Source organism: Pyrus communis, chromosome 13 (assembly GCF_963583255.1).
Source record: "Pyrus communis chromosome 13, drPyrComm1.1, whole genome shotgun sequence".
In the NCBI taxonomy this organism is placed as follows: domain Eukaryota; kingdom Viridiplantae; phylum Streptophyta; class Magnoliopsida; order Rosales; family Rosaceae; genus Pyrus; species Pyrus communis.
The window spans coordinates 16,750,582-16,763,651 of NC_084815.1; the positions used below are offsets into that span (position 1 = coordinate 16,750,582).

Here is a 13,070-nt window from a genome sequence, read left to right on the forward strand (position 1 = left end):
CAAAACATACCACATGAAACCCGTAGTTTTCATGCATAAATTAACCACTACATGTCTATCGAACCTGTATGTTCTACGATATATGTCTATGGCTTACCATATGTCTAATCACATTTTCTTCCTCCGTTTTAAGGACATGTCGAACTTGAACAAGCTCGATTTCTCCGCTCTAGAAGTATCTGGAAGAAACTATCTGAAGTGGGTTCAAGATGTGAAGCTCCATCTCACTGCAAAAGGCATTAAAGCCACCATCGAGGCACCTATCGCCGACAAACCTGTTGACGAATCTCAGAAAGCTACTGCAATGATCTTCATTTGAAGACATATCCATGATGCACTGCAAACTGAGTATCTCGCTGAGGAGAACCCACGCACCCTCTGGCTTGTTCTGGCCGATCGTTTCGATCACCAGAAAGACATATACTTGCCTGAAGCAAGACACGACTGGCAGCATCTTCACTTCCAAGACTTTAAGTCCGTGAATGAATACAACTCTGAAGTTTGTAGAATCCGTTCTTTGTTGAAATTCTGCAAAGTGGAACTAACCGAATCAGATATCCTGAAAAATACCTATTCGACCTTCCATGCCACCAATATTGTCCTGCAGCAACAATATCGGGCATAGAAATTCACCAAGTTCTCGGATTTGATCTCTGTTTTACTTCTCGCTGAAAAGCAGAACCAGCTTTTGATGAAGAATCATCAAGCTCGACCCACTGGCTCGAATGCCGCGCCTGAAGCGCATGCGACTAATTCTAGCAGCCATAGACAACGAAAGAACCATTGTGGTCGTGGTAATGTGCGGTAAGCTTAACCACGGGCCCAAGGTCAACAGAGTGCCGCACCTAAGGGAAGAAATATGACCCAATAACATCCACCACTCACCCCTAAGGCCCTAAACTTTAAGAACAAGGGCAAAGCTCCTGTTCAGGCTGCTTCTATTGAACTGGACATGTGTTATCGTTATGGATCAAGGGATCATTGGTCACGCACATGCCGAGCTTCCCCTAAGGCTATTGCTAAGTATCATTCCCATCGTGAGTCTCACTTTGCACATGGGGATCATCTGGAAGATGTAACTACATCAATGGAGATATCGGACTTTCAGGAGGCATCAACACCTATGGATGAATAAATTAGACATGTTTTTAGGGTGTTTTATCCCTAGTGACCGAACCCACTAGGAGTGGCCGGCCTTACCCCCATTTTTTGTTAAGTTTATGGTTTAATTTTGAACAACTTTTCTATGTATTTGGAATAATTTGTTTGGTTTTGGTTTGCTTTGAATTATGGATTGTTATTTGAATGGATATTATTCTCTCGAATTGCTTAATTGAATGAATAGACTTATATTTTTGCATGTGACCAATTCAATCAATTTATTTCTAGGTATGTCTAATGAGGAAGTTAGTTGTCTGGCAGATAGTGCAACTACACACACCATTTCGCGTGAACGACACTATTTTACTAACTTAATACCCAAGAAAGCTCATTTGACAACTCTCTCAGGCCATCCAACCTGATTGAAGGATACGGAAAGACACGTATCATGTTGTCTAATGGTACAATCTTGACCATTAAGGAGGCAATCTATTCTCCACATTCCGACAGAATGTTACTGAGTTTTAGAGATATTCGAGATAATAAATATCATCTTGAAACCATTGAAGATCATGATTCTGAATTTCTTTATATCACTTCATACGAATATAGCCAGAAGCATATTCACGAGAAGTTGGAACGTCTGCCGAGTGGGTTATACATCACAACCATTCGCGGCATAGAAGCCCATAGTGTGGCCGGCCCTATGCCTGAGTTCCAGGACACTTTGTTGCTTTGGCATGATCGTTTTGGACATCCTGGACGTGACATGATACACCGTATCCTCAAATCTTCTCACGAGCATAAGTTATATCCACATGTTGGATTTCCGTCATGCAAAGCATGTTATTTAGGGAAGTTGAATATTCAACTATCGCATACAAAGATTATTCATGACCTCCCTAAATTTCTTCAGAGGATTCAAGGGGACATTTGTGGACCTATCCAACCAACCTACGGACCATTTAAATTTTTTATAGTGTTGGTTAATGCATCAACATGATGGTCACATGTTTGCTTTTTGTCCACATGCAACACCACGTTTGCTAAACTCCTAGCCCAAATCATTAAGCTAAGGGCTCACCACCCTAATCATCCGATTAAGTCGATTCGACTGGATAACGCTAGAGAGTTTACGTCACAGACTTTTGACGATTATTGCATGTTAGTAGGGATTGATGTGGAACATCCTATGCCCTATGTTCACACCTAAAACGGCTTGGCAGAAGCTTTTACAAAGCGCCTTCAATTGATAGCTCGGACTTTGGTTATGCGAACCAAATTGCCGGTATCTACCTGGGGCTATGCAATATTGCACGCAACTATGTTGGTTCGCCTGAGGCCCACCGCTACCTAAGCATATTCAACGTTACAGTTGGTCACTAGATACGAGCCTGACATCTCGCATTTACGGGTGTTTGGGTGCGCCATTTATGTGCCAATAGTGCCGCCACTACGTACCAAAATGGGTGCGCCATATAAGCATGCCAATGTTCCCGTAGAACGCCGCGAATTATCGTGGTATGCTCTCACTACGTCTCATTTAGATCTCTACACTGCCCAGTCTGAAATTGAGGTGCGACGAATTATAAATCTTCAGAGCATTGCTCAAAGCATGCCAGATGTTTTTAATGATCTAGCAAAGGTGACAAGATCACATATACCCGCTGCAAACATACTTGCAAGGATAAATGTACCCTGCGTACGTCAACTACCTGTTTAGGAAGGCCGAACCGTCCCCGAAGGTGGGGAGGTCGCACCCTCCACATGACAAGGTACATTGGCGGCTAGCCAATCATCTGCTCCAACCCTGAAGTGTGGCAGACCCCCTGGTTTAAGGGATTCACAACCCTGGAACAGGAAAATGGCACCAACTAATGACCCTAGTTTGAATCTGACCATCGCTCACTCATCCGTTTCAATGCATGAGGTTATTCTAGATTACGGTGATGCTTCAGACGAAACATGTCGGCTTCTTGAGAATCGCGAGATTTCGGTCCACTACACAGTATTGGATGAGGTTTGGAATATGAATGAGATGATCGTCGACGATGCATTCGCGTACTCAGTAACTACTGACATCATGTTCCGTCGATGAATGCCAACGTAAAACCGATTGGTCAAACTGGAAACAAGCAATCCATATCGAACTCGATTCCCTCGTGAAACGTAAAGTGTTTGGACCTATTGTTCCTACACAACCACGTGTAAAGCCTGTTAGCTACAAATGGGTTCGCCTCATAACGCAAGGCTTCTCTCAGCACCCTGGGATTGATTACGAGGAAACATATTCCCCCGTAATGGACGTTATAACGTTCCGCTACCTAATCAGTTTGGTAGTTTTCGAAAAACTGAATATGCTGCTTATGGACGTGGTAACCGCGTATCTATGTGGTGATCTAGATACGGAAATCTATATGAAAGTTCCATAAGGACTTCCATTGACTGGTTCAAATAGTTCTAGACCACGGAACACTCTCTCAATTAGGTTGAGGAGGTCATTATACGGATTGAAACAATCCGGGCATATATGGTATAACCATTTAAGTGAATATTTGACAAGTCAGGGTTATGTGAACAACGAACTATGCCTATGCGTGTTCATAACGAAGTCATATTCCGGATTTGCAATTGTTGTAGTTTATATCGATGACATGAACCTCATTAGGACTCCCGTAAAGCTTGAGGAAATTGTCGTACACCTGAAATCGGAATTTGAGATGAAGGATCTTGGGAAAACTCGATACTGTCCCAACCTGGAGATCGAGCATTGTTTGGATGGAATCCTAATACATCAATCGAACTACACCCAAAAGTTGTTGCGTCGTTTTATTGAGGATAAAACGAAGCCTTCGAGTACACCTATGGTCATTCGGACTCTATATGCTAAACGAGATCCCTTCCGTCCAAAGGAGGATGAGGAAGAGGTTTTGGAACCTGAAGTTCCTTACCTAAGTGCAATTGGGGCTTTATTGTACTTAGCTCAGTGCACTAGACCCGACATCTCTTTCGCTGTGAATTTATTGGCTAGATACAGCAATGCGCCCACACGCAGACACTAAAATGGTGTAAAAGACATTTTCCGCTACCTCAAAGGTACTATGGATTTGAGATTGTTCTATACCCACGAATCTCCGAGTATTACCGCCCCTATAGCTCTCAGATTGATTCTCGCCTTGTTGGATACATAGATGCTGGATATCTGTCTGACCCACATATAGCACGTTCTCAAATGGGCTATGGCTTTACCGTTGGAGACACCGCTATATCTTGGAAGGCTACCAAGCAAACACTAGTTGCGACTTCGTCTAACCATGCTGAGATTCTCTCCCTGCATGAAGCATCGCGTGAGTGTTTTTGGCTGAGAGAAGTTATGGGACATATTCAAAGCACTAGTGGTCTTACATCAGTCGTTGACCTTCCTACAACGATCTGTGAAGACAATGCAGCATATATCGAGCAGCTAAAGAAGGGATACATCAAGGGAGACAACACCAAGCACATAACACCAAATTTCTTTTACTCACACCAGCAGCAACAACATCAGAACATTGAAGTCAAGCAAATCCGTTCCCAAGACAACTTGGCCGATCTCTTTACCAAGTCATTGCCCAAGTCTACATTTCAGAAGCTCGTCCAAGGAATCGGTATGCGTAAATTATCTGAGTTGAATCGCTTGTAGTTCTCTTATTTAGAAGTTATGTCTAACTCAGGGACAGTATCTTAAAGCATACTCACATGATCTTAATGTACTCTTTTTCCGTATGATTAAGAGAATTTTTCCCATTGAGTTTTTGCCATCTAACTAAGTTTCAATAAGGCACCCATCTCAGGATGATCATACTCTATTGAGTTCACTACCTTCGTCTAGTTTGACGAGCGTTTTAGACATTATGCATATTTTCTTACTTTTCTCCTTAGTCTATGGGCTTTCCCCATTCCTTGGGTTTTACCATAGTAAGGTTTTTATAAGTTTTTACAAATGCATACTTCAAAGTAAATTTGAGACTCGCGATCACCCGTTGTGCCAATGACTTGATCAACTATTCTACCTTATCTGCTGAAGATCTGATGCGATGGTTTGTTGAGTATTTACACACTCAAGGGGGAGTGCTGCAGTCATATTTAGAATAAGAATGTGATTGTGTAAATCCTAGGGAATCTGGGAAAGTATTATATATTCCTATTAGGATTAGATTACCTATTAAATGTTGTAATTCTAAAGGGAAAGGTTTTACCTTTTTCTACTACTATAAAGAAAGGCACAATGGGGTGAATCAAACACACCTTACAATTAAATCAATCTGTCTTCTCTTCCAATATTGTCGAACCCCTCTCTCTCTAAACCCTAGATCATTCAATCACATAAGTCTACAACAAAAAATAAATTTTTTCATCATTTATTTAAAAATACATAGTGTACCATCAAGTTTTGACCACAATGAAAATTTCTCCGTATTATATCTAAATAATCAAAGAGATATTGCTTTAAATACTATAATAATCCACCAAATTGGGACTGACACTATTTATTAACTAATAAAAAACTAAAATTCAATTAAATAAATCTAATAGGTGACTTCGAGGCAGGTTCCCTATTGATGATTAATTTAATATTTTATGGACCAACTGCATGTGAAAATCCATATACTGATCAGAAAAAAGAGAAATGATTGCACAATGTGGTCACGTCATGGATACATAATCTTCTTGCTGTAATTTTTTTATTGGTTAACATTATGCTGTAATTTAAAAATATTAATACACGCTGATGTACAAGAAGCTTATAATTTAGTTATTTAAAAACACTTTTTATTTTTCCCGAAAGTTCTGAGTACGACTTCTTTCTGTCTCTCTATTACTTTTATCCAAGAACACGCGCCTTTTTTTTCTTTTTTTTTTTTCTGTGTTAAATACCGACATCGCATAACCCAATGTATTTCCAACAACGGTATTTTCAACAATAAATCTTATTCTGGTAGAATCATCAGAAAGATGGACAAAATATTTTGGTATTAAATAGAGTGAGGTTATGATATTTAATTTTTTTTTTTTTTTTTTTTGTAGAGATACGATCAGTGGGATTTCAACAATTCTTTATTTGTTTTTCTCTCATTTTTCTAGATATTATTTGTCATAAGACTCATAACTGTATGTCTATTTGCTTTTCTTGTTTCTAAGGAACCTCCTCCGTTAGGATTTGTGTTCTATTTTTGGATACGATTTTCTGTTTTTTAGGAATCTTCGAATATGATTTATTTGTCCCTTTGTTTGCAATGAAAATTGGTTTATATTGGCTTTCTATCTTAAGCAGGAGAAACGACTTTTTTAATTGATCGTGCATGTCATGTTCAATTATTTTCTTGAATAAAGTTTGATCTGGAATCTCTAAACAAAGTCTATGCAACATACCAATCGGCAAATTGATATTAAAAAAATTGGTAAATACATATATTACGGTAATATATATGTATAATATACATAAACTTCTTCTGATTAGTATGAACAAAAACAATGAAAAAGTAGTCACACTCACACCAGTTGCTTCCATTACCTTCCATATCTAATCATAACAACTATTTTATGAAGTTAAAGATCATTTTCTAAAGGATCAAGTAAAATTAGTTAGATGTTTGTTAAATGTTTGTTAGGTTTCTTATGTAAATAGACAGATTAGACAAGGGTATAATTGTAATTGTAAGGGCAGTATATTGTCTATATATACACTGCCATATCATTGTAACTTTTAATAAAGAATTAATATAAGAGAGATATTTAGAAACTGTGATTTCTACATGGTACCATCGCCAAATCGCCTCACGGCTTCTTCGATCCTGTCATTTTCTTCTGCTCCTCTCTGATCTTCTTCTCCGGTTAAATTGATTGCGTTGTTCTTCTACTTCGATTCAGGTTCTCGACTTCTTTTTCTTGAATCTTCATGGCGTCTTCCTCTGCATCCTCATCTCCAATTGAGTCGGTGCCTTCTCCAAACCCTAATTCTTCTTCCCCAAATCTCAATTCCTCTCAAATGTATAATTCTCTTACGATCCAGAACATTGGCAGCATGGTTCCGATCAAGCTCCGGCGATCCAATTATCTGCCATGGCGTGCTTTGTTTGCTCCGATTCTTCGTCGCTACAAGCTCCTTGGGATTGTTGATGGCACTGAGCCTTGTCCATCTCCCTTTCTTCCTGATCGCTCTCTTAATCCTGCTTTTGAGCAATGGTATGAGAAAGATCAGAATCTGCTTATCTGGTTCAATTCAACGCTCTCTGAGGAAATCATTCCATCCACAGTCGGTGTCTCTTCCGCTCGTGATCTCTGGCTCAAACTTGAGCAATGTTTTGGTGGTGTCTCGGATGCACACATTCATCAATTGCAAGCTTCAAAATATTCAGAAAGATTCTCAGTCCATGTCTGACTATCTTCAACAAATCAAGGAGATCTCCGATTCTCTCACTGCTGCTGGTGTATCTCTCACTGATCGTGATCTCATTGCCGCAACTCTTGCTGGTCTCTCTGATGATTTTGAATCGTTTACTGATTCTATCTTACTTCGCCTTTCGTCTACTTCTTTGGATGAATTACATGGCATGTTGCTCACTAAGGAGTTATCCATGGAGCGTCGTAAGAAAATCTTTTCCTCTGAGCCTTTTCATGCCTTTTCTGTGCAAGGTCAACCGCCTCTACTTCCCACACCACCACAGGCTCTTGCTGCTCAGACTCCTGGAGCATCACCACTTCAGAATTCCTTTTGGTATAATTCTAACCGAAGCTACAATCGTGGTTCTAATCGAGGCTACACCCGTGGTTCCAATCGAGGCTCCAATCGTGGTTTTAATCGTAGCAACTTCAACTCTGGTTTCTCTCGTGGTTCTTATAATTCTGGATTCAACCGTCATGCCTCTCCTTCAGGTCACAAAACTTCCTGTCAAATTTGTGGTTCTACTAGCCATGAAGCTCTTGATTTCTTCGACAGAATGAATCCAGAAATCTCAGGCAAGTTTCCCCCAGCTAAACTTGCTGCCATGTGTGCTCATTACACTGCGAAGTCCTCCAATTCTTGGCTCATAGATTCGGGTGCTACCTCTCACATTACAAATGATATCTCCAATATTCAATCTCCAACTCCTTACCATGGTGAAGACAAGGTGTACATCGAAGATGGTAAAGGTCTGTCTATTGCTCATACTGGCACATCTACTTTGCATACTCCTGCTTCTTCTTTTCAATTACACAATGTTCTTCATGTGCCTCATATGAAACATAGTCTACTCTCTGCCTATTAGTTTATCAAAGATAATGATTGTTCATTGACTCTTGACATTCATGGATCCTCTGTCAAGGATCGTTTTACGGGGAGGGCGCTTTTGCGGGGCCCAGTTAGAGGTGGATTCTTTCCTCTTCAAGGCTCTTCTTCCTCCAAAGCTCCTACCTCTCCTACTGCACTAGTAAGTAGTTCTACTAATGTTCGTATTTGGCACAGCAGACTTGGTCACCCCTCTTCTGTTATCTTTCGGAAAGTTCTGTCTACGAATAAAGTTGTTGTCCAAGGCAGATCGTCTCCCGACTTCTTTTGCAAAGACTATGCTTTGGCAAAGAATCACAAGCTTCCCTTTGGTACTACTCCATCTACATCTTCGACCAGTCTTGAATTGTTGCATTGTGATGTCTGGGGGCCGTCTCCTGTTGTATCCGTCAGTGGCTATAGATATTACTTGCTTATTGTTGATGATTACAGCAAGTATAGTTGGTATTTTCCCTTAAAGTCTAAGTCTTCTGTCTTTTCAATCTTTGTGGAGTTCAAATCCTATGTAGAGAACACTATTGGTAATAAAATCAAGGTTGTTCGATCTGATTCAGGGGGTGAGTTTACAAGTCATCAGTTTCAGCATTTTCTTAAACTTCATGGCATTTTACAACAGCTTAGTTGCCCTCATACTCCTGAGCAAAATGGATGCGTTGAAAGGAAACATCGCCATTTGGTTGAAACTGCTTGTACACTCTTAGTGCAATCTCAAGTGCCTCATATGTTTTGGGTTGAAGCTTTTTCTACTGCTATCTATCTCATTAATCGACTTCCACTTGGTGATCTACTGCAATCCCCTTGGGAACTCCTCTTCTTCACTTCTCCGGATTATTCTCGCCTTCGAGTTTTTGGCTGTGGCTGTTATCCCTGGCTCAAACCCTATACGACTTCAAAGTTGGATAGTAAGAGTAAATCCTGTGTATTTCTTGGGTACAGTCTTCAGCACAAGGGGTATCGCTGTCTTGATCCACTTACCCAACGTGTTTATATCTCTCGGCATGTACTATTTGATGAGACCACTTTTCCATTCCATACTCTATCCTCTGCCACTGTTCTTCCCCCTTCTTCCTTTGCTGATACTTCCCAAGTCAATCCTTGTGTCAACCTGCAATTTCCTATACCTGCTCCTTCTTCCCCTGCTCCTTTGAGTTCATCACCTGCTCCTTTGATCAATCCCTCTAGCACACATTCTCTTGTACCTCCACTGTATTCTCAAGTGCATCCCTCTCTTGTGCCCTCTTCAGTCACCTTATCTCCACTCTCCCCTCCTCCCACTAATATCCATCCTATGATCACCCGATCTAAAGCTGGTATCTCTAAACCCAAAGCCTACTCAGCCACCAACCATCCTTTACCCGACACTGTTGATGTTATTCCCTCTACTTATCTTCAGGCCTCTAAATATGCCCATTGGAGATCTGCTATGCAGGATGAGTATAATGCCCTACAGTCCACAGGCACTTAGTCTCTCGTTCCGTTTCAATCTCATCAGAGTATTGTTGGTTGTAAGTGGGTGTTTCGGGTTAAGAAACATCTGGATGGCACTATAGATCGATACAAAGATAGGCTTATGGCCAAAGGCTTTCATCAGCAAGCTAGTTTGGATTACAAGGAAACGTTCAGTCCAGTTGCCAAACCAGTCACCATTCGCATTCTTCTATCTCTTGCCGTTCACTATGATTGGTTTCTCAACCAATTGGATATCAGTAATGCTTTTCTACACGGAGACCTTCAAGAAGATGTCTATATGCAGCAATCCCCCGGTTTCAATGACCCCAATTATCCTAATCATGTCTGCAAACTTCGAAAATCCTTGTATGGATTGAAGCAAGCTCCTCGGGCCTGGTTTGACAAACTCTTTGTAGTTCTGAAGTACTTGGGATTCCATCAATCACAATCTGATGCTTCTTTGTTTGTAATTCAAACACATGTCCCTATCATTGTCTTGGTGTATGTCGATGACATTCTTGTCACCGGTCCAAGTCCTGCTGCTTGTCACAGTTTCATTCAAAAACTCAGTACTATTTTTCCTGTGAAGGACTTAGGCCCCTTGCATTATTTTTTGGGTCTTGAGGTTCAGAGATCCTCTGCTGGTCTTTTCCTACATCAAAGCAAATATATCCTTGACCTGCTTCAAAAGACAAACATGGCTGGTGCTAAACCCTGTCTTACACCTCTTGGGTCGGTCCCACTTGATCACACAGGTTCCTTGTTACCTGATCCACACGAGTACAGATCCATTGTTGGTGCCTTGCAATACTTAACTTGGACCCGCCCTGATTTATCTTTTGCTGTAAATCAGGTTTGTCAATTTATGCATGCTCCTCGTGCACCATATCTTCAAGCAGCTAAACGCATTCTCAGATTTCTGAAAGCAACAGTCAGTCATGGTTTGTGGTTCAAGAAAGGTGATATTCATCTTACTGCCTATTCTGATGCTGATTGGGCCGGCTGTCATTTTGATCGCCGCTCTACTAGTGGATATTGTATATTTCTGGGATCCAATCTTATCAGCTGGAGTGCTAAGAAGCAACCAACGATTGCTCGTTCCTCCACTGAAGCCGAATACAGGTCGTTAGCCCACACAGCAGTTGAAATCACATGGATTTGTAAAGTGTTCAAGGATCTTGGTTTTCACCTTCCTCATGTTCCTTCTCTCTGGTGTGACAACTTGTCTGCAATATGTCTTGCTTCCAATCCAGTTTTCCATGCTCGCACCAAGCATATAGAACTTGATTACCATTATATTCGAGAGCTGGTCCTTGCCAATCTTCTCAAAGTTCAGTATGTGTGTTCTCAAGATCAGTTAGCCGACATTCATACCAAATCTCTGTCTAAATCACGATTTCTATACTTGCAATCCAAGTTCAGCTTGAGGGGGTGTAAAGGATCAAGTAAAATTAGTTAGATGTTTGTTAAATGTTTGTTAGGTTTCTTATGTAAATAGACAGATTAGACAAGGGTATAATTGTAATTGTAAGGGCAGTATATTGTCTATATATACACTGCCATATCATTATAACTTTTAATAAAGAATTAATATAAGAGAGATATTTAGAAACTGTGATTTCTACATTTTCATCCAATGACGTAAGAACAGAAGGAAGATTTGACATTCTACGCTAAATAAATTTAAACTATATTAAGAAAAATTCAAACTTAGATGCAGAACAAAAAAAAAAGCAAATTGTTCTAAACAGCTTGATTAAGCTCAGTCGAGCGTATATGATCATAACTTTAAAAGATTGTTTATTGTTAAAATATTTGTTTCTTCTTTGATTTCTATTTCTTGCTTCCCACATTTTGGTAATGAATAATAATAAATATTAATAATAATCACGATCATAATACTAATGAAAACACAAGACTGCAACTATGAAACACAGAAAAGTCAAAGGCCAACTCAGTCTCTTATATTGGGAAAGTATGCACACACCACACAGCAAAAGGCTGAAAGTAAAAGTAATGGTCCACGTATGAAGGCCGTGAAGATTGCAATTTGCAAGCAGCTACCCTCATCTCCCTCTTTTACTTTCATGTCACCATAACTAACGCGTTTGATCCTTCACCAACCATTTTTCAAATCCCGAACGACTACATATATATACAACCTCTCTCTCAAACCTTCTCAACTTACCACCGCAGCCGCCGCCGCCGCCACCACCGCCACCACCACCACCACCAGCCCTCCTTCTCTCTACTTTTTCTTTCTCTAGATCTTTCTCTGTGACCAATCAAGAAAGTGATGGAGGTTGGTGTGTATAGCTCGAGCGGTAAGGAGCACCTATCGTTAACCCCGCGTCGAAAATCAGATCAAGACTTCGGCTCTCGTTATGCCCTTCTTCTAAAGAAAGCTGATCAAGGGCACAAAGTAATAACTCAATCTAAAGCAACGGAAGTTGGAGGAGCTCATAGCGTTAGTGCTAAAGAGAATTTATCCTCAAACCTACGGCTGCGCTCACAGCAAGAGTTTAACTCTCGTCCTGCCCCTCAACTGAATCAAAAGAAAATTGATCGAGAGCATAAAGCAATAAACCAATCTAAAGTAATGGACGGAGGAGGAGCTTATAGCGTTGGGGCCAAAGAGCACTTATCCTCGAACCCTCGTCGACGCTTGCAGCAAGGGTTTGACTCCAAAGCAAATCAACCCAAAGTTGTAGCAACCAATAAGCTTAAGCCTGTATGGGATTGTGGCAGCTCACTATACGACTCGTTCGAGCTCGACTCGTTCAAACGCCAACTGGACTCGGCCATGTCATGCAGAACCATGTCAATGCCTCATCTATCCGACCACCGAGCTCCTCCTCCGCAGCCGCAACCAGCCACCATCACAGCCTCCAGCAAAAAACCCTCAACAAACAAGCTCTCCCGTTCGATTCAAAAGCTCCTGCGCTCTGTGTTCAAGCCTAATACCAAACCAAGTAACAGTAACAATTCTGGTGTCGTTTTTAAAGTCCAAGATCATCAGCAAGCAAATACCAAGGATGGATTTTACGTTGTGTACGACACGACAGGTGCACTTACGACAATTCCAGAAGTTGTTCCTCACGAGTTTGATTTCGGTGGTCTCTCCCCAGAGATTGGGGCGTTCGTAAGAAGAACGGGATCAGAGCGATTTACAGCTTCGAGTACTGCTAACATTGGTATTTCATGTGCTTAA

At 40.8% G+C, this 13,070-nt stretch overlaps 1 protein-coding gene across 1 annotated transcript; it reads left to right on the forward strand.

Annotated features, from left to right (window-relative positions):
• Positions 1 to 12,155: 12,155 nt before the first annotated feature.
• Positions 12,156 to 13,070, forward strand: LOC137712264 (uncharacterized). Its single transcript, XM_068451370.1, has one exon. The coding sequence runs from the start codon at positions 12,156 to 12,158 to the stop codon at positions 13,068 to 13,070; it is 915 nt and encodes a 304-aa protein (XP_068307471.1).

Excerpts from the sequence above, each read along its gene's own strand:
- LOC137712264 (XM_068451370.1), top strand. The coding sequence starts at position 12,156 with ATGGAGGTTGGTGTGTATAGCTCGAGCGGTAAGGAGCACCTATCGTTA.